At 33.3% G+C, this 27,498-nt stretch overlaps 1 protein-coding gene across 2 annotated transcripts in view; it reads right to left on the bottom strand.

The window, feature by feature from the left end:
- LOC127728045 (uncharacterized protein C1orf112-like) overlaps positions 1 to 27,498 on the bottom strand; it is a 97,662-nt gene that overhangs the window by 20,797 nt on the left and 49,367 nt on the right. For both annotated transcript variants that reach the window (XM_052235217.1, XM_052235218.1), the window contains exons 10-17: positions 25,675 to 25,810; positions 24,973 to 25,124; positions 22,606 to 22,754; positions 9,292 to 9,372; positions 8,867 to 8,962; positions 7,392 to 7,455; positions 6,206 to 6,287; positions 2,967 to 3,049 (exon numbers count right to left, since the gene is read on the bottom strand). In XM_052235217.1, coding sequence (XP_052091177.1) covers positions 2,967 to 3,049; positions 6,206 to 6,287; positions 7,392 to 7,455; positions 8,867 to 8,962; positions 9,292 to 9,372; positions 22,606 to 22,754; positions 24,973 to 25,124; positions 25,675 to 25,810 — 843 coding nt within the window. The remainder of the gene's footprint in view (positions 1 to 2,966; positions 3,050 to 6,205; positions 6,288 to 7,391; positions 7,456 to 8,866; positions 8,963 to 9,291; positions 9,373 to 22,605; positions 22,755 to 24,972; positions 25,125 to 25,674; positions 25,811 to 27,498) is intronic.

Raw genomic sequence — 27,498 nt, 5'->3', positions numbered from 1 at the left:
AGGGGTCAACTGACCATTTTGGTCAAGTTGACTTATTTGTAGATCTAACTTTGCTGAACATTATTGCTATTTACAGTTTATCTCTATCTATAATAATGTTCAATATAATAACCAAAAACTGCAAAATTTCCTTAAAATTACCAATTCAGGGGCAGCAACCCAACAACGGGTTGCCTGATTGGTCTGAAAATTTCAGGGCAGATAGATCTTGACCTAATGAACAATTTTATACCATCAGATTTTCTCTTAATGCTTTGGTTTCAGAGATATGAGCCAAAAACTGCATTTTACCCTATGTACTATTTTTTAGCCATGTCGGCCATCTTGGTTCGCGGGCGAGGTCATCGGACACATTTTTTAAACTAGATACCCTAATGATGATTGTGGACAAGTTTGGTTTAATTTGTCTTAGTAGTTTCAGAGGAGAAGATTTTTGTAAAAAATTACAAAAAATTACGAAAAATGGTTAAAAATTGACTATAAAGGGCAATAACTCCTTAAGGGGTCAACTGACCATTTTGGTCAAGTTGACTTATTTGTAGATCTAACTTTGCTGAACATTATTGCTATTTACAGTTTATCTCTATCTATAATAATGTTCAAGATAATAACCAAAAACTGCAAAATTTCCTTAAAATTACCAATTCAGGGGCAGCAACCCAACAACGGGTTGCCTGATTGGTCTGAAAATTTCAGGGCAGATAGATCTTGACCTAATGAACAATTTTATACCATCAGATTTGCTCTTAATGCTTTGGTTTCAGAGATATGAGCCAAAAACTGCATTTTACCCTATGTACTATTTTTTAGCCATGTCGGCCATCTTGGTTCGTGGGCGGGGTCATCGGACACATTTTTTAAACTAGATACCCTAATGATGATTGTGGACAAGTTTGGTTAAATTTGTCTTAGTAGTTTCAGAGGAGAAGATTTTTGTAAAAGATTACAAAAATTTACGAAAAATGGTTAAAAATTGACTATAAAGGGCAATAACTCCTTAAGGGGTCAAATGACCATTTTGGTCAAGTTGACTTATTTGTAGATCTTACTTTGCTGAACATTATTGCTGTTTACAGTTTATCTCTATCTATAATAATGTTCAAGATAATAACCAAAAACGGAAAAATTTCCTTAAAATTACCAATTCAGGGGCAGCAACCCAACAACGGGTTGTGCGATTCATCTGAAAATTTCAGGGCAGATAGATCTTGACCTGATAAACAATTTTACACCATGTCAGATTTGCTCTAAATGCTTTGTTTTCAGAGATATAAGCCAAAATCTACATTTTACCCCTATGTTCTATTTTTAGCCATGGCGGCCATCTTGGTTGGTTGGCCGGGTCACTGGACACATTTTTTAAACTAGATACCCCAATGATGATTGTGGCCAAGTTTGGTCAAATTTGGCCCAGTAGTTTCAGAGGAGAAGATTTTTGTAAAAGTTTACGGACGACGGACGACGGACGCCAAGTGATGAGAAAAGCTCACTTGACCTTTCAGGTCAGGTGAGCTAAAAAAGGACTAGTTTAATTTATCAAGGGCTCTTGACTTTTCTGTATGAAATTGAATGATCAACAATAGTGTATTCATGTATGACTGATGCTACATCTTTGGTGAAGAACATAGTAGGACTGATCTTCCTTCCATCCTATATTTAGAAGCAATACGGTCCTGTATTATAATGTCTAGAGCAGGGCTTCCAAAAAATATTTGAGCCAGCCGGACATTTTTTTGTCTTATCCTGATTGCAATCCCTTAAGACTTAGTAACAAAAGGCAAGCATTTTAATCAGTTGGGCATCATATAAACAATGATTGACACACAAACAATTTAAACTTGACTATTGATATAAATTCGATGTTCTGACGTAAACTGTTCAATTGACAGTGCATCATTAGAAGTGTTCAATATCTGCCTTAGACTTGTGGAAAATTAACACTCAACAACTTCTCTTTCGATTTTAAAAAACATATTTTTGTAATACCAGATGTTGACTTGACAATGGTAAAACATGGACCAGAGACGGATATGTGAAATCCGTATACATTTACAAAGCACAATTGACTTTAAGTAGCTCTTTCCATGTTATTTCTTCAGGAAAATACTTGAAATGAACGTTAGATAAAGGTATTAATCATGATTCAAGCATTTTTGAAAAATTTGGATGCATAATTAAACCTGACTCCTGAGCACATGCACACTTGTGAACTAGTTCAAACAACATGGTTCTGATGATTTTTCACTTACAACCTTTTTAATTATTTCATCAAATTATGTTCATATATGTATTTCTGATAATCTAAATCTTTTTGACTAAATTGAATAGATACAAACTGCTAAAATTAAAAAAAAAATCTTTTTTTTTTCATAAATAGACCAATCAATGTCCGGTACAAAATAGTTTACCTATTGCATGTAAATTATGATCTTATCGTTTAAAATACGTTTTTCTGATAGTCTCAATCTGTTTTGCTAGAAAGTAGTTAGATTTAAACCAGGAATGTTTTTAATTTAAATAGAAAAATAACTTCCATAAAGATCGATTGATGTCCGACACAAATAGTTTACCCAACACAGGTGATCACAGGTAAATGATTGTAATGAGAGGGGATTATAGTAGGGCTTGTTTATAAGAGTACTGTCACTTTAATGACAGGAAAAGTGTGGCTGTTTAAAGCACAAGGTCAAGTCAAAATGGTTGATTTTTCTGAATCACATGAACGTTGAAATGGCAAACCTACGTAGGATGTCCGTTTCATGCTTGGCCCAGTCGGACAATGTCTGATAAATTTATATTTGTCTGACAAATATGACTGTTGGAAGCCTTTGATCTAGAGTGTAGATTTTTTTCCTTCAATCTAATTTTTAATGTGTAAAACTACTTTCCCCTCATATTTACCAATACTACAAATAAAATATTTATCTTCTTCTTTTTCCTCTGACTAAGGACTATATAATACTGACCTAACAAGGAAACACCAAGCATCTGTAGCTAACTGTGAACAGACTGGACTCGTAGATAATAAATTATCTATTAATACTTCTTCCTATGGGATAGAAAAAACATATACATGTATTAGGAAAACTAAGCTTCTTTTGAATAAATAAATTCTGCCCATATTTTAACTACACTTTCCAGAGCAAAATGTCAAATAAATCATAGGAAACAGAACAAAACAAAAACGAAATGCTATATTAAGTCAATGGTGAAACACTACTGTTAATCAAAGTGCTTTTAAGCACTGAAGGGTAAAGTTTGCTTTAATTTATCAGTGGGAAGTCAAATTAAACATTGCATTGTATAAAGCATTGGTTGTAGTTGATACAACTACAATAAGGGACAAAGGAAGATAACTCCAATTTTAAAGATTACTTTAACAATGACAAAGAAAGACAGAAACAAAATAATCCAAACATAGAGAATAGAATCTCCACTGCAAGAGCAACTATGTACTCCCTTATGGGAGCATGTCTACACGGAATCAACGGAATTAATCCATTAATATCATACAAACTATGTCCTCTCTTATGGGAGCAGGTCTACACGGAATCACCGGAATTAATCCATTAATATCATATAAAATATGCCCTCTCTTATGGGAGCAGGTCTACACGGAATCACGGAATTAATCCATTAATATCATACAAACTTTGGAGAACATAAGTAATAAATAAAAAATCAGAAAATTTTCAAAAAAAGACATTCAAGCAACTTCTGTCTTTACCACAAAGAACTGCTGATGCTGCAATTTATATCCTTCTCGGAGCTGAAGCGGTTAACCAACTTATTCACAAAGCAGTAATCTCCCTATTCCTCAGAATATCAAAAGATGAAAATTTAATCGAACATAGAATAGGAATAAGAGAACTGGCAACAAAAGATTATCAATCCAATAGTTGGTTTATAAAAGTGGACAATATTCTCAGATCTTATATTTACCTTCAGCACATGAAATTATATTTAACCCAAAGAAAAATTGGAAAAAAATAACCCACGATATGATAGATTCAACCTGGAAAATGAGATGGACAGAAATAGCTGAAACTAAATCTCCTCTTGAACACACTGAAAAAAACAACTGGAATTTTCAGAAACCAAATATCTGTTGGAGAAGTGTCAAAGACCATAAAAGAGACATCAGCAAAGGTATAATTAATTCTAGAATTCTCATAGGGACTTATAAAACCTAAAATGTCATTTCCCTATTTGACAAAACAAAGTCGACTGAATGTACGTTATGTAAGGAAGGCCCTGAAGATTACAAACATTTCCTAATTACTTGTAAAAGTCTAGATAATGTGAGAAATGCTCACCACAGTAGATTAAAAAAGATAATGACAGACAACAAGATTATTTATAACCATGTCATTAAATCAGAAATACACCTACATAAACTGCTAATCGACTGCAGCACCAATACCTACATATCTATATCTCATTTAGATGCTATAGAAAGAATATGCAAAGATTGGGTCTATGCATTGCATATCAAGGAGCTGAACTACTGTGTTAATTAAAAGAACTGTTTTCTAACAAAACTAACATTAATCGGCAAAATTGTCTCCACAACTATACAGCAGTGGTTGTGCTATCGGTCATGAGAGACAACAACTACATATGTTTTATCATATTTTAAACCACTTAACCGGATTCTTAGTATGCGAAATATTTTTTCTGTCTACGAAGAAATAACATAAAAAATGTGGTGCACACTGAATAACCAGCGTAGCGGGTTATTTTAAAGTGTGCACCACATTTTTTATGTTATTTCGAATAGACAGAAAAAATATTACAGTCATTTCTTATAATTTAATTCTAAATTCCATTTTAAACCTGAGTAAACCATGAAAAAACATTGATGACGTCAAGGTCACATGACAAAATTATGTCTATGAGCTGATAAACAAAACAACGTCAGCCAATCAGAAGACGCGTTACATCCAAAATTAAATTATATCCCCATGTCTCTTACATCTAGACAATAAATAAATACCATTTTTAATCCTTTTTAATAGACTTCTCAAAGTTAAATCTTATACTTTGAAATCATACCAACTCAGTTTTTTAAGATTAAATTTTATACTATTGAAATTTAATTTTTTTTTAGATTTTAATTCACTCAAATATGAGGGTTCCTACGCGATATATAAGGCCCTATCCATTAGTCAAGACTATGAAACCATGAATACTTTTATCATTGCAAGTGGAAATTTTTAACTGCAGATAAAGCAAACAGTCTTATCAAAGAGTTTTATCCATTTTAAAATAATATAAGTTTTATAATTTCTTGTCAGACGGATGTGTACAGTGTAAATACATGTTCTCTCTCCTTTTACCATTTTACCTTTGTTTTATTTAATTAACATTTAACTATATTAACAAGGTAAATTTAATTTATTTTTAAAACAAGTGAATCTGTGAGCTACTGCTCACTAATGATACCCCTGCTCTACTAAAAGTATAAGGTAAACAGGAAGTTGTTGAGTGATGAATCTGAAAACACATCACACGGTATAAATGACTAATATTAACCCTGAAACCAAATTTCAGAAATCCTTGTAATGTAGTTCCTGAGAAAGATGCGACGAAAAATATTCATGGGACGGACGGACGGATGGACAGACGGAGGTAAAACAGTATACCCCCCTTTTTTAAAGCGGGGGTATAATAAAGGCATATACTTTTAATGCGGTGACCCTGCAAATAGGGTGGGCATACACTAGAAGAAGAAGACATCATTGATATTTTAAGAACAAATGTTAGATTCATGCCCCTTGCACAAGTTATGTAATTTTCTTGACAAGTAAAACATCATTTTGTAACTTGAATATCTGAGCATATACTTCATTGATAAATTTCTGGAAATGATCATGGATTGGATGTTTACAATGTTATGATCAATGCACTATATTTTGTGAATCTCAAAAGTAGTGATAAACCTTGGTAGATTTAGAAATCCAGTCAGTACCATAGGGTTTTGATTGCATTTCATGCAATCTTTATCCAAAATATTGTTGAAGATGTGAAGCATTTGAAAAATACTGCAATATCAATTACACTTCAAATCAATCAGCGTTATTTTCTGTCCAATGAGGTTAAATGTTTAGAAGTATAGTATGCTGTCTAATGAATAATATTAAATATTTCAAACATGGTGGAACTAAGCAAAATGAAATATCTTCTGTAATTAAATAAAACATACCAGTTTATGAAAATGTGCTGCTGGTAAACTTCCAATAAAACCACAGAAATGCACGCAAATTTCATCATACAAACAAGCCTCCCTGTAAAGAATGAAAGTACTTTTAGTGAGCTCACATACCCCATTCCCATCTATTTCAAGATAATAAAGTAAAAATGCAAAAAAATAATCATCATTTAGGGGCAATTATTCATATAAGAAGTCAACCAACAATTTCCGCCTTCATGACTTATTTGTAGGTCTGATTTTTTTCTTTCTTTTTTTCCCTAACTATCTATTATAGTTTTCAAGAAAATAGACAAAATATCCCCCAAAAAATGGTAATTTTATGAGCAATAACTCCTATACGATTTCTAACATACTGATTTATTTGTAGATCTTGTCTTGCTGATCATTTTTGCATATATAGTAAACCAGTGTGATTGGTTAATTTCTAACTAGAGGAGTCATGTAACCGATCCAAAATTGCTGAGGGATCCGAATCCCAAGGAGCAATCAAAAAAAAAATTTTGTAACGGTGGGTAAGTAAATTCTGGATACAATTCCCACAGAGGAATTACGTTTCATGGGAATCGGATCCATATTTTACCTACCCACGGTTACAAACTTTTCATTTATTACTTCTCTGGATTCAGATCCCTCCGCTGATTTTAGATCTGGATGCCCGGTGTAGTTAAGGTCACTGCATACAGAAAATCTGTCAGCGAATTAAAGTACTGGAAGACAATAATTCAATCGCAGTCAATTTCCTGAAGATTTGGATAAAATATAGGATTTAAAAAAAGAGAGAGTCTATGTGCACATACTTTAAAAATTAGCCAGTCAGTTATATAAATCCTATTCATCTTTTTTGTAAAATTTGAAGAATCATTTGATGTTAAGGAAGATTAAAATCAGGGATCAGAAAAAACAATAAAATAAAACCTTGCCAACAAAATTTAAACTACTCAATAACAAAAAATGCACCTTACAGTATACTTGAATGCTCAACTCCTTGAATGTGAAAAAATATAATTCTGTGGATAAAATAATGAGGAGACAGCAAATAAACAGAAGAATGAAGCCAAAGACTAGATGTCTTTTCTGTTTTTTGTTGTTAGGTTGATCCCTTATTGATATATAACAAACATTTCTATTATTTTAAACAGTAAGAAAACCAATAGGAATATACTGTATTTGTACATACTTATCTTTTTTACTTGTACTGGATAGTCCTGGAACACAAACAGGCAAAATCACCTCCACTGAACCTATTCAAATATAAAATAAAATGCTCCCTGATTTTAACAGAACATCTTCTGACATCAGACTCAGACTTCTCTTGAACTGAATTTTAATGTGCGTATTGTTATGCGTTTACTTTTCTACATTGGCTAGAGGTATAGGGGAGGGTTGAGATCTCATAAACATGTTTAACCCCGCCGCATTTTTGCGCCTGTCCCAAGTCAGGAGCCTCTAGCCTTTGTCAGTCTTGTATTATTTTTAATTTTAGTTTCTTGTGTACAATTTTGAGTTTAGTGTGGCGTTCATTATCACTGAACTAGTATATATATTTGTTTAGGGGCCAGCTGAAGGACGCCTCCGGGTGCGGGAATTTCTTGCTGCATTGAAGACCTGTTGGTGACCTTCTGCTGTTGTCTCTTTGACACATTCCCCATTTCCATTCTCAATTTTATTATATTCAATATGAACTACAAGCTTGTTAGAAAAAGCAATTTATGTATACAAAAATGTACCTCTATATTGATCTTTGTGAATTGAAGTGAATTTTTTACTCTACTTTATAATATTGTAAGTAGTGATTTGAAAGAAAAAGTACCGGTTATGGCAGGTTGGGATGAATTATAGGTATTCTTGGTTAAACCATTTGTCTTTAGTAATTTAAGAAACTTCCTTTTTATTCTGCTTTAATCATCTCATAATGAAGATTCCAAGGAATTTATTAAAAAAATCAATGGACGAATTCAGAAATTATGATCTTGTAAATTATGTAATGCAGCATCAGCATTTTTATTGAAAATGACCTCTGGACCAATCAAAATGTCCAAAACATTCTATATGTGCCTGTTCCAAGTCAGGAGCCTGTAATTATGTGGTTGTCGTTTGTTGCTGTGTATCATAATAGAAAAGAAATTATATGGGTATCCATCCATGACACAATATCAGTATATGCACAGCAAAAAACACAAAAAGCAAAGGAACAGCGCTTTTATTGCTGTTCTTCATCTCAAAGTCGCAGTCATACATATTTGTTTTTCATTTATCGTTTTATACTCCCAGGATGGGAGAGGGTTGGTAGCCCGCTTACAAGTTTAATCCCGCTACATTCTGTGTGTACCTGTCCCAAGTCAGGAGCCTGTAATTCAGTAGTTGTCTTTTGTTGCTGTATATCATTTTTGTTTTCTCTTTTACTGTATTTTACATAAATCAGTTAGTTTTCTCATTTAAATTGCTTTACATTCCTCATATCAGGGTCTTTTATAGCTTGCTTTTCGGTATGTGTTCTTCTCATTGTTGAAGGCCGTAGTGACCTATAGTTGCTAACCTTCTACATCGTTTGGCCTCATTGGCAATAATAACACATCTTCTTACTTTTATATTGGTCCCATAATGCAACATAATTTCTAAATATTAAGTCCATTTCTCTGTATGTAAACTTACATTTGTTTAGGAGATAGAAGATTGTTTGTATTAGACTGTGAGCTTGGATGTCTTCAGGGTGGTTATTTGGTGACAACCATCTTTCCTTTTCACTGTCTGTAAATCATACCAAAAGTAATATTACTAATTTATGACATACACATTTCTCATTCAAAACAAAAACATACCTTGCAAGAAACCAAAATACTGGAAACATTAATTTTCAATTTTTTTCAGCTTCGTTTTGTATGAACAAGTTTTTATGTAAAAGCTAGAATAAGTACTTTTAAACAATACCAGTGGAAGATTCTCAAAAGTTTCTTTTTCTTTATTTAAAATATGTAAATGGCCAGTAATAAATAAAACCTTTTAACGTTTCCAGTTTCAAACATATGAAGGATTTAAAAAGAAAAAGAACATGTTGGAAATGTTATGTACAAACTTACCTGATAGTTTGGGAAGGGAATTCATCACATGAATAGTAAGCAATAAATGTGGCAAGCTGTCAGCAACAGTCAGGTTATCAACTGAAATGAGTATAAACTAAATACATAGATATTTTATCTAACAGAATTTTTCAAATTAACTTAATTCTGGAAAACAGAAATAAACATAAATAATATTTTATATGTATATACTATAGGACCTATCATAATAAATATAGCAAGAGCTCAGAAGGGCAATTATCTTTCTTTTACCAGTGAAACCCCTCTGGATGATAAAATTTACTGCTTCATTTGTTTTTTAATCATCAAAAGCTTCATAGTAATCTATGATTACAAAGTTTGCCTCCTTCTGCACAATACACTTAAATCAATTAATGATGACAAGAATGTAATATAGGTTATAGTGACCTACATTTGCCAAAATGATAAATGAACAGACAAGAGTGCACACGCTGAAATGTCTCACCTTCTTTACTAATCATTGATATTATGTTGATAGTCCTAAATATAAAGCTTTATTACAACTGTCACATAAACTTAACATTAACCAAGAAAACTAAAAATTGACCAATGAACCATGAAAATGAGGTCAAGGTCAGATGAACCATGCCAGGCAGACATGTACAGTTAACAATTCTTCCATATAACAAATATAGTTGATCTATTGCTTATAGTTTAAGAAAAACAGACCAAAACACAAAAACTTAACACTGAGCAATGAACCGTGAAAATGAGGTCAAGGTCATATAAAACCTGCGCGACTGACTTATAGATCATAAAATATTTCCATACACCAAATATAGTTGACCTATTGCTTTAGTATTAGAAAAAAAGACCACAACTCAAAAACTTAACTTTGACCACTGAACCATGAAAACGAGGTCAAGGTCAGATGACACCTGCCAGCTAGACATGTACACCTTACAATCATTCCATACACCAAATATAGTAGACCTATTGCATACAGTATAAGAAAACAGACCAAAACACAAAAACTTAACTATAACCACTGAACCATGAAAATGAGGTCAAGGTCAGATGACACCTGCCAGTTGGACATGTACACCTTACAGTCCTTCCATACACCAAATATACTAGACCTACTGCTTATAGTATCTGAGATATGGACTTGACCACCAAAACTTAACCTTGTTGACTGATCCATGAAATGAGGTCGAGGTTAAGTGAAAACTGTCTGACGGGCATGAGGACCTTGCAAGGTACGCACATACCAAATATAGGTATCCTATTACTATAAGAGAGAATTAAACATTATATAAACATAAATAATATTTTATATGTATATACTATAGGACCTATCATAATAAATATAGCAAGAGCTCAGAAGGGCAATTATCTTTCTTTTACCAGTGAAACCCCTCTGGATGATAAAATTTACTGCTTCATTTGTTTTTTAATCATCAAAAGCTTCATAGTAATCTATGATTACAAAGTTTGCCTCCTTCTGCACAATACACTTAAATCAATTAATGATGACAAGAATGTAATATAGGTTATAGTGACCTACATTTGCCAAAATGATAAATGAACAGACAAGAGTGCACACGCTGAAATGTCTCACCTTCTTTACTAATCATTGATATTATGTTGATAGTCCTAAATATAAAGCTTTATTACAACTGTCACATAAACTTAACATTAACCAAGAAAACTAAAAATTGACCAATGAACCATGAAAATGAGGTCAAGGTCAGATGAACCATGCCAGGCAGACATGTACAGTTAACAATTCTTCCATATAACAAATATAGTTGATCTATTGCTTATAGTTTAAGAAAAACAGACCAAAACACAAAAACTTAACACTGAGCAATGAACCTTGAAAATGAGGTCAAGGTCATATAAAACCTGCGCGACTGACTTATAGATCATAAAATATTTCCATACACCAAATATAGTTGACCTATTGCTTTAGTATTAGAAAAAAAGACCACAACTCAAAAACTTAACTTTGACCACTGAACCATGAAAACGAGGTCAAGGTCAGATGACACCTGCCAGCTAGACATGTACACCTTACAATCATTCCATACACCAAATATAGTAGACCTATTGCATACAGTATAAGAAAACAGACCAAAACACAAAAACTTAACTATAACCACTGAACCATGAAAATGAGGTCAAGGTCAGATGACACCTGCCAGTTGGACATGTACACCTTACAGTCCTTCCATACACCAAATATACTAGACCTACTGCTTATAGTATCTGAGATATGGACTTGACCACCAAAACTTAACCTTGTTGACTGATCCATGAAATGAGGTCGAGGTTAAGTGAAAACTGTCTGACGGGCATGAGGACCTTGCAAGGTACGCACATACCAAATATAGGTATCCTATTACTATAAGAGAGAATTAAACATTCAAAAAAATCTGAACTTTTTTTTCAAGTAGTCACTGAACCATGAAAATGAGGTCAAGGACTTTGGACATGTGACTGACGGAAACTTCGTAACATGAGGCATCTATATACAAAGTATGAAGCATCCAGGTCTTCCACCTTCTAAAATATAAAGCTTTTAAAAAGTTAGCTAACGCTGCCGCCGCAGCTATCCCTATCCCTATGTCGAGCTTTCTGCGACAAAAGTGGCAGGCTCGCCAAAAACTTGACAAAGGGCAATAGAGTATGAAATGTAGGACACAGTGACTTACTTTTGCCCTGATGCTGACAAACTCATCCAAAATACTGATACATCTATTCAAACAAGTTTGGACAAACTTATCACTTACTGTTATTGAGATATTAACTAGAATGTAAACTTTAACCATAATGGAGGCACACTGGACATGTTAAATTATGGCAGTTGATTTGTTCTAACTTTACCACTATTGTCCTGCTACAGTCATGCAAGATTTATCAGTATAATAAATCTATGTTTTAAGTACATGTTTATATATCTATATATTTATACTGTTTGGTATTTAAATGTTGAAAGAAAAAAAATGTCTTGATTTGTGAACACAAATAAAATATAAGAAAGTTGAACTTTTCAGATCATTGGACAAGGTATGGCAGCTCAGAGGAAACCTTTCCATTGCATATTCCGGAATATAATTTTGTATTGAGTAAAGGAAAACTGCTTTAGCATTTAATTATATAGAACATTCTATGGGTCAATATCATACTAAAGATGTATTTTTTATATCTTATTTCTGAAACAGGCAACACTAAAAACAAGACCAAATATTGACTTTTTTCATATGCATGTAGTTTTGTTTGTCAAAATTTGACTTAGATTTATAAACATAAGATGTAAAAGTTGTGGTACAGAAATCATACAATGATAACAAAATCAATGATTAAACTACATGGTACAAATATATGTATATGTTACTACTTGGTGAACTTTCTACAGTAGATGTACGTGTCATTTGGTTAGAAAATAAATATTCACCTAGTTATTCTGGCTAATGTGTACTTAAAAAATAAGAAACAAAAATGTGACATGATTTTTACAAATTTTTCTAAAATTTTCTTTTAATAAATTGATAAATTACTTAGAAACTAAGGTTCCAACTCCCTCAAGCAAAGTTGATCTTGCAACTCAGAAATTCTTTTCAAGTCTCTTTTGGTCATTTAGCTCCAGAACGTTTTCAGGTATTTATACATCCTTGGCCTTCAAATTTTTGGGTTTGAGCGTTACTGATGAGGGTAAATCCAGAAAATTGGACTTTCATTTCACTTCTTATCTCACTCAATATAAAATAACTAAAAAGCTGGAACTGCCATCTGATGCTCCCCAAACTGTCCATATATTGAGAGAAAACTTTTAAAAAAAAAATGGTAAAATTGGAGTGACCAATATATATGTTCTATTCTCGTTTATTGTTAAACTGTATAAATGTATTACATAGTGGGATACAATACCAAAACTGACTAAGAAAAATAAATCTATTTTTTTTCTTCAGAAAAAGCGACCATGACCTTTAACCTATTGACACAAATGTCCCCTTCCCTATATCTTCCACCTGTATAAGTTGCTTTCAATCAAGCCATGGGTATTGAAGTTACCATTTGTTTAGGACACACTCACAACAAAGAGATTACTACATGCTCCCAAAATTTTCGGGTCGTAAAAAACAATATTTATACCAAGCAGGACTAAAGGGGTTGACGTGAATATTTGCCAACATGACCTTAAGCAACCATCAATCAGCCAATCAATAGTATCAACTCCTCATTTTGTGAAGCTATTTTAAGCTTTAAAAGTTTGTATGAAATGAAAGTTATTTATAATGTATGCCAAAATATATTGGGTACAAATTTTCTGGTCAGTTGTTTACTCTAATGGTGGGTGTGACAACCAAATAGTAGGTCTTTTGTCACATTACTTTTTTTCCTCTTTTTTTTTGTACAATTTAAGTTATTGCACAACTGCTGTATTACATTTTAAAAGATTACAGCTTTTTTCTCGGTACCTCAGTAATGATTTACTGAACTTCCAGAGAATAAAAATTCAGTAAAGAAATGGGAAAAAAATTGTTATAAAATTACTTGCATTATTGCATTATAACAGTAGGATATAATAGATTTTGCTAATTTCATATCTAATTATGAGTCAATATCAATTTTATGGATCATACAAGTTTAAGCAAGTTTGATATATTTTCTTGTATTGTTTTCTGATCTTTGAACTGTTAACTCAAAAACCTGCGAACAGGTGGATGAAGCTTTTAGAAAAGCAGTCACATGACTTTAATGAACAAGCAAGGCCAACATTTGAGTGCTGATCACTGAAGTATATCCTGTATGAAACTTCATTTATAACAAACCAGCTGTCAAACTAATTTATTTTTCATACGAGTAGTGACAACAGTATTTTTCCAGATACTTCATTATGGGAAGGAATTTGAAATCTTATTTGGCTGTTCCTTTAATCTTCATACTTTTGAGTGAGTAAAAATTTATATTGTTTACATATTTTAAAGTGCTTTCACATTGTTTTGTGTTATTCTTGAAATAGATTTTTTATACTTATCTATGGTGATAAGAACTATATACTGGGTAATACATGAAAAAAGCTTTGCCTTCTCAATTTACAGTGAACCACCATGCCAGTCTTTCTTCCATTGAATTTGATGAATCTGGACTCCTATATTTACTGGAATCACTCTTGTATAAAATATAAGTCATGGAGATTCAGTTTTCAATGAAAATAAGCAAAAGTTTCAAAGTCAATAGACCATGACTGAGGGGGCAGGGCCAAATATTCTCCATGGAATTGAGATGTGCTAATGCTTATACAACTGCATACCAATTGACATTGGCCTACCGATAATGGTTCCCCTTGAACTGACCTAATCACAAACTAACTCATGTAAACTAAGCAAAAGTTTTAAAGTCAATAGTCCATGACTGAGGGGCAGAGCCAAATAATCTCCATGGAAATGAGATATGCCAATGCTTATACATGTACAACTGGATACCAAATATCACTGACCTACCACTAGTGGTTCCCCATAAACTGACCTAATCACAAACTTATACAAAAAAGTCATGTAAACTAAGCAAAAATTTCAAAGTCAATATACCATGACTGAGGGGGCAGGGCCAAATAATCTCCATGGAAATGAGATGTGCCAATGCTAATACAACTGCATACCAAATATAGATCTACCACTAGTGGTTCACCATAAACTAGACCTAATCACACACTAATACGTTGTTGACCCCGCCGCCGCTGGAAACAGCATACCTATGTCTCGTTTTTTGACTCTTTGAACTTCGCTACTACTTAAATATGTATACGACAATGACCCAAAAATCAGCTCAACAGCTGTAAGGAAGATTCACAGTGTTTTAGAAAATTGTGAAAAAAAACATAATTATTTACCTGTTACTTCTAATTGTACAATCATATACGTGATATATTAAAATTACTTACTGGGAAAGTAAAAAAAAATTTAAATTTTGCCTGTTTTACCCTTATGTTCTATCTATAGTAATAACTGTTGTTTTTGGTTTTATGAGATAAAAAACTAAAAACATTTAAGTAGACCCCTACAAATAATTATGGTAAATTTGGCTGCAATTTGCCCAGTCGTTTCTTTAAAATGTTTAACAATGAAGGTCAGATGCCATTTGATGAGAAAGCTGACCCTTTTAGTTAGGTGAGAAAATAAAGTAAGATAACAATAACAATATGTAAAACTATAGGCTCTAAAGAGTATGTGTCGTTCACCTGCATCTTCAACAATAGCCATTTGTTCGTAAAAATCATCACAAAAGGGCAATAACTCTATAAAGACTTAACTGACAATTTCAGTCATGCTGACATATTTGTAGATCTTGTCCTGCTGATCATTTTTGCTTTTTAAAGTTTCTATCTACATTTGTAATACACTTTTCAAGATAATAGGCAAAAACTCCAAAAGTAGTTGTCTGATGATTTCAGCCATGTTGATTTATTTGTAGATCTTGTCTTGCTAATCATTTTTCCTAATAAAAATGTCCTTGTATCTCAAATAATAGACAAAAAAGACAAAAAAATGATAGAATTTGACATTTAAGGGCAATAACTCCTATAAAAAACTGTCTGACAGCTTAACATAAATGAACAGCTGGTTGATCAGCACTTCTGCCCCTGTCAGATTTTCTCTATTTAGCAGTTTCAAGATAATAGACAAAACTTGCATTTTACCCCTATGTTCTTTTTTTAGCCATGTCAGCCATCTTGGTTGACAGGCGGGGTCAATCGACACATTTTTTAAACTAGAAACCCCAATAATGATTGTGGCCAAGTTTGATTAAATTAAGCCATGTGGTTTCAGAGAAGATTTTTATAAATGTTTATAAAACTGATGACGGACAACAGTTGCCCAGTGATAAGAAAAGCTTACTTGGCTGAAAGGCCAAGTGAGCTAAATAGCTATATTTTAATGACAATCTAATTCATTTATAGAATCAACGACTGCAAACCCAACTAAAGAACTACCTATTCCTGGTGAAGGTAAAAATGAAACCGAGGCAACCATAGTACAACAAAATGAAACACCTGAATTTCATGTGGGACTAAATGGTCTTCCTGATGGATTTGATCCAGATAATGAAACTATAGTACAACAACAAAATGAACCAACTGAATTTAAAGTAGGACTAGATGGTCTTCCTGATGGATTTGAATTAGAGAAGGAAACTATAGAACAACAACAAAATGAAACACCTGAATTTAAAGTAGGATCAAATGGTTCACCAGCTGAAATTGACCCAGACAATGAAAATATAGTACAACAACAAAATGAAACACCTCAAATTCAAGAAGGATCAAAGGGTTTGCCTGATGGATTTCATCTAGACAATCATCCTTTAGTATAACAGCAAAATGAAACAATTGAATTTCAAGCAGGACCACATAGTTTTCCTGATGAAATTGATTCAGGCACAAAAAATAAGGATGCCACAATGAAATTTCTGAAATAAATAAACAATAAAAATAGAAATTTTTCTTAATATTCTATATTCAATGATTCATAACTACAACCTTTATAAACGTACTACAAGACATAGAAATTCTGTACAACATATTAAAGAAAATGTTGATATATTCGTAATGAAGTAATGTTGTATTGTTGGTTGAAGATAAAATTGAAGCTTTTGCTTTACAAACTATTCTAATTTGTGTAAGTTTCCACTAAAATTTGGAAGTTCAATCTTTTGCCTTTACAATCTATTATCCTTACTGCAAATCTATAAACTTCAGCTTGTGACGAACATTTTTATTAAAATATTCTAAGTTTGACAGGCATATTTTAGATTGTTTCTATTAAAGAAGGCAAAATATTACAATTTGGGGTCAAATTAGCTCTAAATCACATGACAGCAAATTAAGTAAAATGCTAAAATTACACAAAAATCTTGACACTTTGACTCGTAAATGCTTACAACTAATATGAAGCTCCTCTGTCTACCAAAAGAAATTTAAACAGTAAGTTTGTTATGTGTTTATCTATTCATTGGCAAAACACCATTTTGGGCAATGCTTGTGATCTAGGATAATTCAGCTAAAATATTCTTCAAATTAGTCTATTTTAGCTGAATTCTGAAAAATCTCACTTGTGACGTCACAGTCAAATTGTGTTATTAGATTTAAGGCTTAGCCAGCATACACATTTTTGTAAAACCCTTCATCTAATGCTTAAAAAATATGATTAGTAATACATGTACTGATGTAGTATCAAAAACTTTTATTTTCAGTGAATTTACAAGATCAAATAAGCCATAAAACATACTGTACCATCTCCAATATTCACAACTTGAAAAGACTCCAGGAAATTTAGAGCATGACCTATTGCATAGAACCTGTATTTTGTTAAAGACTGTATATTGCCCTCTAGATATCTACCGGTTATTTTTGTTATTGGGTTACTATCTCATTCACACCCCTTATCTCTTTTTTTTTCATATGCTTAGATTTTTCCTAACCAGTTTTATCCCTAGTAGAAAAATACAACACTTTAAAACTTATGCAAAGGTGGTTTATATAAAAACATAAAAACCTTCATCATTTTATTTCATCGCAATTTCAAACTTGAACATCTTATGTGTAAGGATATAAAATACCAAAAAGAAGACAACTCAACAAAGGAGATGACATGTTAAGAAAACCATCATTTGTATTTGACATTGACAAAAATTCCATGCTTACTGAGTATAAATAGGAGTGTATACACTTAAATGTCTCCTCTTTGTAACTGATTATGATTGAATTTTATAAAGAAAGTCTTTAAGATCAAAGTCTAAATACAGGTTTAACAGAAACTTAACATTATCAATGCAGTGAAATGAGGTCAAAGTCAGAAAACTGTGTAAGATATACACCTTACAGTCATATTCATTCTATACACCAAATTCAGTTGACCTTTTGCTAACAGTATCTGAGAAATGGATGTAATCACAAAACTGAACATTGACCAATGAACCATGAAAATGGGGTCGATGTCAGATGAACCTTGTCAGACAGACATGTACACCATTCTTATGTTCTAACTCCCTCATACAAAGTTGACCTTAGATGAATTTAGCTACTCTTTTTAGATCCCTTTTGCTCATATAGCTCATCACAAATCAGGTATTTATTCATTCTAACATTTCAACAATTCTTTGGGTTTATAAAATTGAGAATGGAAATGGGGAATGTGTCAAAGAGACAACAACCCGACCATAGAGCAGACAACAGTTGAAGGCCACCAATAGGTCTGCAATGCAGCTAGAAACTCCCGCACCCGGAGGCGTCCTTTAGCTGGCCCCTTAACAAAAATGTATACTAGTTCAGTGATAATGGACGTCATACTAAACTCCAAATTATAAACAGGAAACTAAAATTTAAAATGAAACAAGACTAACAAAGGCCAGAGGCTCCTGACTTGGGACAGACGCAAAAATGCGTCGGGGTTAAACATGTTTTTTGAGATCTCAACCCTCCCCCTATACCTCTAGCCAATGTAGAAAAAACAAACGCACAATAAAACTCAGTATAAGAGAAGTGCGAGTCCGTTGTCAGAATAGGAAACAGAAGAAAATAAACAAAATGACAATAATACATAAATAACAACAGACTACTAGCAGTTACTGACATGCCAGCTCCAGACCTCAATTAAACTGATTGAAAGATTATGTCTTCATCATATGAATATCAGGCACAATCATTCCTGATTAATGTAAATCCAGAAAAGTGCTTCAGACGCACCATATTTATAAAGTGTTATTTTCATTTTACAATCATTCTTTACACCCAAAGAGGTGTCACAGGTCAAGGTTAGGTAAAACCTGTCTGACGGACATATATACCTTGAAAAGATTCTATAAAACATACACAGTTGTTCTATTTCTCATAATAACAGAAAAAAAATCACATTATAAAACTAAAGACAAAGCTTACAAAATGATACTCCCAGACCCCACATACTTGAATGGCAAAGGCAATAATTTGATTAGGGTAACACCAACTAGAGGCTCTCAAGAGCCTGTGTCGCTCACCTGATTCTACTTTGGTTTTGGAAATCATGTAAAAATAGATTAAAATCATAACAGATACCCTAATAATGAGTGAGGCCAAATTTGGTTTAATATTGGTCCTGTAATTTAATAAAAAATCCTGGTGGCCATCTTGAACAGTAAATCGGCAACAAAGTAGCAACACTTCATCAGCACCTCATAAGAAACATTTATGCCATGTTTTGGTTTCATTCCATTCAGTGCACCTCTAGAAGAAGCATTTGTATGTATTTCCCATAGGGTCTTATGTTAAAGGAAGTCCCCCCATTGGCGGCCATCATGGATGAAGAATCAGCTTCAAAGTAACAAAACTTAGTCAGCATCTCATAAGGAACATTCATGCCATGTTTGGTTTCAATCCATTCAGTATGTGGTTCTCTAAAAGAAGACATTTGTAAGTATTGTCCATAGGGTCCTTTGTTAAACATTGTCCCCATCTGGCGGCCATCGTGGATGAAGGATCAGCTTCAAAGTAACAACACTTGGTCAGCACCTCAAAAGGAACATGCATGCCATGTTTGGTTTCATTCCATTCAGTGGTCCTCTAAAAGAAGACATTTGTATGTATTTCCCATAGGGTCCCATGTTAAACTAAGTCCCCCGCTTGCGGTCATCTTGGATTATGGATAGGCTTCAAAGTAACAACACTCGGTCAGCACCTCATAAGGAACATTCATACCATGTTTGGTTTCATTCCATTCAGTGGTTCTCTAAAAGAAGACATTTGTATGTATTTCCCATAGGGTCCTATGTTAAACTAAGTCCCCTGTTGGCGGCCATCTTGGATAATGGATCAGCTTCAAAGTAACAACACTTGGTCAGCACCTCATAAGGAACATTTATGCCATGTTTGGTTTCATTCCATTCAGTGGTTCTCTAAAAGATGACATTTGTATGTATTTCCCATAGGGTCCTATGTTAAACTAAGTCCCCCGCTGGCGGCCATCTTGGATGATGAATCCGCTACAAAGTAACAACACTTGGTCAGCACCTCATAAGGAACATTCATGCCATGTTTGGTTTCATTCCATTCAGTGGTTCTCTAAAATAAGACATTTGTATGTATTTCTCATAGGGTCCCATGTTAAACTAAGTCCCCTGCTGGCGGCCATCTTGGATTATGGATCAGTTTCAAAGTAACAACACTCGGTCAGCACTTCATAAGAAACATTCATGCCATGTTTGGTTTCATTCCATTCAGTGGTTCTCTAAAAGAAGACATTTGTATGTGTTTCCCATAGGGTCCAATGTTAAACTAAGTCCCCCTGCTGGCGGCCATCTTGGATTATGGATCGCCTTCATAGTAACAACACTTGGTCAGCACCTCATAAGGAACATTCATGCCATGTTTGGTTTTATTCCATTCAGTGGTTCTCTAAAAGAAGACATTTGTATGTATTTCCCATAGGGTCCCATGTTAAACTAAGTTCCCCGCTGGCGGCCATCTTGGGATTATGGATCGGCTTCAAAGTAACAACACTCGGTCAGCACCTCATAAGGAACATTCATACCATGTTTGGTTTCATTCCATTCAGTGGTTCTCTAAAAGAAGACATTTGTATGTATTTCCCATAGGGTCCTATGTTAAACTAAGTCCCCTACTGGCGGCCATCTTGGATAATGGATCAGCTTCAAAGTAACAACACTTGGTCAGCACCTCATAAGGAACATTCATGCCATGTTTGGTTTCATTCCATTCAGTGGTTCTCTAAAAGAAGACATTTGTATGTATTTCCCATAGGGTCCTATGTTAAACTAAGTCCCCCGCTGGTGGCCATCTTGGATGATGGATCCGCTACAAAGTAACAACACTTGGTCAGTACCTCATAAGGAACATTCATGCCATGTTTGGTTTCATTCCATTCAGTGGTTCTCCAGAAGAAGTTCAAAATGTAAAAAGTTAACGACGATGACGGACAACGGACGACAAGTGATGAGAAAAGCTCACTTGGCCCTATGGGCCAGGTGAGCTAACAAAAATAATAGGGATAAAAAAACTAAATATGACAGTGAAAATTCATTGAGTTTCGTTGAATTCTGATTAGAGGTTTAGAAGAAGATGCAGATACAAATGTGTGCTGTAGTGTGGGGATATGACACAGTACATGTTGTGGTGAAAGAAAACCCCAAAAATCATTTGGATGAAGAAATAAAATATTTTTTGGTGCATTTATAAAATAAACTGTTGATATAGAGATATGTCTTGCCTATCGGCATAAAATTCAGAAAAGACAATTTGGTGGACAGCAACATTGCTTATTAATTCAGTCACAGAGTTCACGAAAACTTTTTTTGGACTGACAAAGCAACATTATAAGTCAGTCTTACAAAATCTGTCAAATTTATCCTGAAATAAAATTAATAACATATTTTATTGAAAAATAACTTTATTTATATTAGTTTTATTCTTCACAGGCAAATTTTACAATGAAAGACCAGTTCTGGTCTTCTGATTGTTCTAATTCAAATTCAAATTTGATAGGCCACATGTAGCTCGTCGCTTTGGTTTGTTTATAATAAAATTTGGAAATTAATACCGGAAATTAGCTGCAGTTACATCTGATGAACGATGTAAAAAACATGCTGACATAGGCACTGCAACGTCGGTTTTTGCATCAGTCATCGGGACCGCCGCTAGCAATCAAAATACCGGTCCGAGCCTCATTTTGGCAGACAGGACTGCCGATTTTCACGAACTCTGCAGTCACTGGAGCATGATCTAGTGGGCAGGGCCTGAAAATGGCAGTAACTTTTTTTTTAAATGCTATTTCTTGGTCTTGAAGATAAGCTACTGTCCAAGTTTCATAACAATCCATGAAGGTTTACAAATCTATCATGACAAAAAAATTTAATCCCAGACTGTCTGTAAATGTTAACTGTAAAAAAATAAGTCCATCGTAGATAATAAGGACATACTATGTAGATGTGCATATCAACAGGAAATTGTGATTCATTTTTTTTCTAGGAGTGATGCCTCTTTGAACTTATTGACCTCAATATACTACTGCAACAGTTTGTCATCGTAACTCCTCTGAAACCACACAACAGAATTTCATGAAACTTTGTAGATAATAAGGACATACTATGTAGATGTGCATATCGACAGGAAATTATGATTCAATTTATGTAAATGTGCATATCCAAAAGAAAATTTTTATCAGTTGACTTTTGTAGAGTTATGAGTCTTTGAACTTAGGAATCTGGTGAGATTTTGTTTGTCCAGTGACAATGTGGAGGCGTGCGGTATGTGAGCATGCTCACAAAGGTTCTTTAATTTATAATGACTTGACTTACCTGAAGAATAACTGACTAAACATTGTAAAAACTTTGTGTTGATCAAAAAACAAGATACTAATGGTTCTGTAGCATTCAAAAGTTGCCTTCTTATCTCATCGCTATGGTGGTCCTCAGTCTGGTGTCTGTGAATGCTTGGTGGCATCATTCTACAAGTGTAAAAGTATCTCAACACATTTTCTGATATATGTAAAATAAAGTATATCTTAAGTCACCTGATATCAGTAGTTCTAAGCCTCCAATTAATTTTTCTCTAACATTTGAAAATCTCTCACTGAAATAAGCTGAGATATGTTTTATATTTTGTAATTTTAATGGTATAATGCAAAGGTTGAAATTAAAATGGTAATATCAAAACATGTAAACTATGCAATCATTCAAAGTCAATGATCCATGACTGAAGGTGCAGGGCCAAATAACCTCCACTGAAATGTGAAATGTCAATGCTTATAACACTGCATACCAAATATCATTGACTTATCACAAGTGGTTCCCTTTAAACTAACCTAAACATAAACTTTAAATGTAAACTAAGTTAAATGAGATGTGCCAATGCTAATACATATGCACACCAAATATCATTGACCTACCACTAATAGTTCCCCTTAAACTGACCTAATCACAAGCTAATACATGTAAACTAAGCAAAAGTTTCAAAGTCAGTTAACCATGACTGAGGGGCTGGGCCCTATAATCTCTATGGAAATGAAATTTGCCAATGCTTATACAACTGCATGCAAATTATCATTGACCTACCACTAGTGGTTCCCAATAAACTTCACCTTTTCACAGATTAGTACATTATTGACGCCACTGCTGGAAAAAGCACGCCTTAGTCTTGCTTTTTCAACATTTTCAACTTAGTCGACACGAGACAAAAAACAGACTGTTACACAGCTGTTCCAAGGTTATGAGGAGGGTTGAGCACTTACAAACATGTTAAACCAGTTATATTCTATATGCACTTGTCCAAAGCCTGGAACCTGTAATCCAGTGGTTGTGGTTGGTTGCTCCCTGCCATATTTGTTTTTCATTCATTATAGATCAGGTCATTTCACATTTTGTCACGTCAAGGCTTTTTATAGCTGAATACTTAATGTTGTTGGTTTTGCTTATTATTAATGGTGGTGTACAGTGACCTATAGTTATTTACATCCTCATCATTTGGTCTCTGCATGATAGTTGTTTCATTGGAAATCATATCACATCTCCACATATTTATACATTGTACTTCTTTTGTTCCAATCTATATACTGGTCGGTTGCTACATTATTGACTTTAAACCAACATGTCCTTTTATTTAAACATATTCTGTAGATTGATTATTATTAACAAAGTGATAATTTTCCATCAATTATGTGGGAGTAAATGAACCATGAATTTTAGTGTTCAAAAATTTTTTTAAATTCCTATACATTTTATGCAGAATAAGTAAAAACCATGATATCCGGTATCTACGAAAATGCATTTTTTCTACAAAAATTAGCAACAATGAAAATAAATGGATCCACAGTAGTAACTGTACCTTTGTAAATGTATAAGTACTTTATACACATCTGATCCACAGTCTGATCAGTAATCACTGTATTCTCTGACTAAAGTAACTGTACCTTTGTAAATGTATAAGTACTTTATACACATCTGATCCACAGTCTGATAAGTAATCACTGTATTCTCTGACTAAAGTAACTGTCCCTTGTAAATGTATAAGTATTTATACACATCTAATCCAGTCTGATAAGGAATCACTGTATTCTCTGATTAAAGTAACTGTACCTTTGTAAATGTATAAGTACTTTATACACATCTGATCCACAGTCTGATAAGTAATCACTGTATTCTCTGACTAAAGTAACTGTACCTTTGTAAATGTATAAGTACTTTATACACATCTGATCCACAGTCTGATAAGTAATCACTGTATTCTCTGACTAAAGTAACTGTCCCTTGTAAATGTATAAGTATTTATACACATCTAATCCAGTCTGATAAGGAATCACTGTATTCTCTGATTAAAGTAACTGTACCTTTGTAAATGTATAAGTACTTTATACACATCTGATCCACAGTCTGATAAGTAATCACTGTATTCTCTGACTAAAGTAACTGTACCTTTGTAAATGTATAAGTACTTTATACACATCTGATTCACAATCTGATATGTAATCACTGTATTTTCTGACTAAAGTAACTGTACCTTTGTAAATGTATCAGTACTTTATAAACATCTGATCCACAGTCTGATAAGTAATCACTGTATTCTCTGACTAAAGTAACTGTACCTTTGTAAATGTATAAGTACTTTATACACATCTAATCCACAGTCTGATAAGTAATCACTGTATTTTCTGACTAAAGTAACTGTACCTTTGTAAATGTATAAGTACTTTATACACATCTAATCCACAGTCTGATAAGTAATCACTGTATTCTTTGACTAAAGTAACTGTTATCTTCATCTGGAAACCTAAAATCTTCACCGATTTCTGAAATCCTTTCTCGTCACCCTGGGATAATACCTTTTAAAACAATGGCTATATGAATGACAAATGTCAATGAAGTATATAATTGTGATACATTGTTAAAAAAATTAAAATACATTCAAATTTGTGATACTCAAGTCATATTTCTTCAGGAAATATCCATTTTCTTAAGTTTCACTAAAATCTATCATGGTGTTAGGCATTCAAGGTTTAAGTAAAATTTTCAGACAAAGAAATATCGGCGTTTCTTCAGAAAACACAAAACTTCATTATTAGGGATTAACCAATACACATTTTATTTACATCTACTAAGTACACTAGGATTAACAGTACTAGACAAAACCTACAGTTAGTTTCAATACACTAATACAACTATTTTAGACATATTTTATCTTGTTTTCTGTCCAGAAAAGGGCAGAGATTAACTGAGTGTTGGTGTTTAATGCCACTTTCAGCACTCTTGGCTATATCATGCCAGTCAGTCTTTATTTGTAGAGGAAACCAAAGTGCCTGGAGAGAACCACCAATCATCAGCTGGAAAACTGGCAATCCTAGTCAATTGTCATTAGAGTATGAGTAATCTTACCATTCCTTCCTCATCTACATGTGGCAACAGCTGGAACAGATAAGTATAACCATTACTTATCTCAGAACACAGGTACTGTATCATCTTATCAACATCTAGATGATGTTTTAATAAATCTTTCTTTTGAACTGCATGTCTACAAAGTAAAATTTTGATGATTATTCAATTTATGTAGTTAAGATGAATGTTTAAATTTACATCAGAAAGAATTGTCCAATGACATTTAAAACTAGATGTGTTGGAACGACACGAATGGCCCCGCTCGCAAAAAAAGCTTGAAGCCATTTTTATGAGTTGAAATTTTCAAAGTCAGCAGCCCATAATTTCAGCAAAAATCAGCAGAGCAGAACCTTAAGTCCCTATGTAACTCATCATAGACTCACATACTAAAAATCAGCTCAATATGTGAAGGCATTTAGAAAAAAGTCTATATAACTTATTTTCATGCAATTTTCAGTCCAAAGCCTGTTATTTTGGCAAAAATCAGCAGAGCAAAACCAAACATAAACTCGATCTGTAACTCATCATAGATGACTCACATACAAAAATTCAGCTCAATATGATAAGGCGTTTAGAATAAAAGTCTGTATATTGTTCATTGCAGAATGATCTATTTGTCCGCGACCTAAGTCGGCGGAGCCATAACAAATTAATTAAAAATATAGATTGTCATACTTTTAAAGGAAAATAAAGTTCTAAATTGCAAGATTTTAATATGAACTACATAGGAGAAAATAATTGCTGGCATTAGAATATAATTATTAAATGAAATCAATATAATTTTCAAGAGATCTCTTTATATATCTTTCAGTCAAAATTTTTTTGTTTGGGCTAGTACCAATTCTTGGTTTCTTAAATTCTTTTAAAAGTTCAAAAATAGTTGCTTTGCAGCACTAGACTATTTACCCACCCCCCCCCCCCCACTCTTTTCCCTATCCCTAAATTGATTATCACTTTTGTGCAAAAGTTATCTCTTCTAGCAAGTCTTTAATTCTGAGGGATTTGTGCAGGGCTTCCAAAATTTCCTGACGACAGCCGGACATTTTTCAAAGAAATATTTTTGACGGTCAATGATCAGCTGGATACTTAAATGTAACTGAGAGGATGCATAAATTGATATATGTGTCTAAATAATTAGTAGTGTTATATGCAATAAATTTATTTATAACTGTTTTGTTTTCTTCATTCTAAAAATAAATAAAATATTATCCTCGGTATTGTGTCATTTTTCTGTGTATTGTAATACAGTAACCATCATTGCATCAATCAGCTTCAGTACCTGACTGTTCTCATGTTTTTTTTCTGTTTATATAATCTATCTTCTCTCTGTGAGTACTTAACACTTTGTAAATTAAGGCCATCTTATTTGAAACTGTTGATGTTGGCTTTAATTGCAGTACAACTTGATCATCAATACACGTGATACTTTTCTTTTTGTGTATTGATTACCTGACCACGTGACTTTTACAACTGATGCGGTATTTTTAGATAACATTGAGGAGGCCCAATGAAGGATATTGTTTTAAACCGTGTAAAATCTACTGAACAGTGATAACATTTTTCTTTGTACAATGATAAGTACAAAATTAAATGTTTTTGCGTAGCCAGATCAGTTGACTCGTCGATCATAATTCCCACGGCGGGACTTAACTTTACGTCGGACATCACCTCTTTCTCTATAACATCGGAAATTGTCTGAATAAATTCGGAGGAGGCAATATTGTTCTCTTGATATAATTTAGAAGTGATCACGGCACCATTTAACTTAGTTAAATCATTTATTGACTGAAATTTGTCCATTGGTAAGTTGTCTTTAGCAATAAA

Source organism: Mytilus californianus, unplaced genomic scaffold (assembly GCF_021869535.1).
Source record: "Mytilus californianus isolate M0D057914Y unplaced genomic scaffold, xbMytCali1.0.p SCAF_2, whole genome shotgun sequence".
NCBI lineage: Eukaryota > Metazoa > Mollusca > Bivalvia > Mytilida > Mytilidae > Mytilus > Mytilus californianus.
This window is presented reverse-complemented; position numbering and strand designations above follow the sequence as displayed.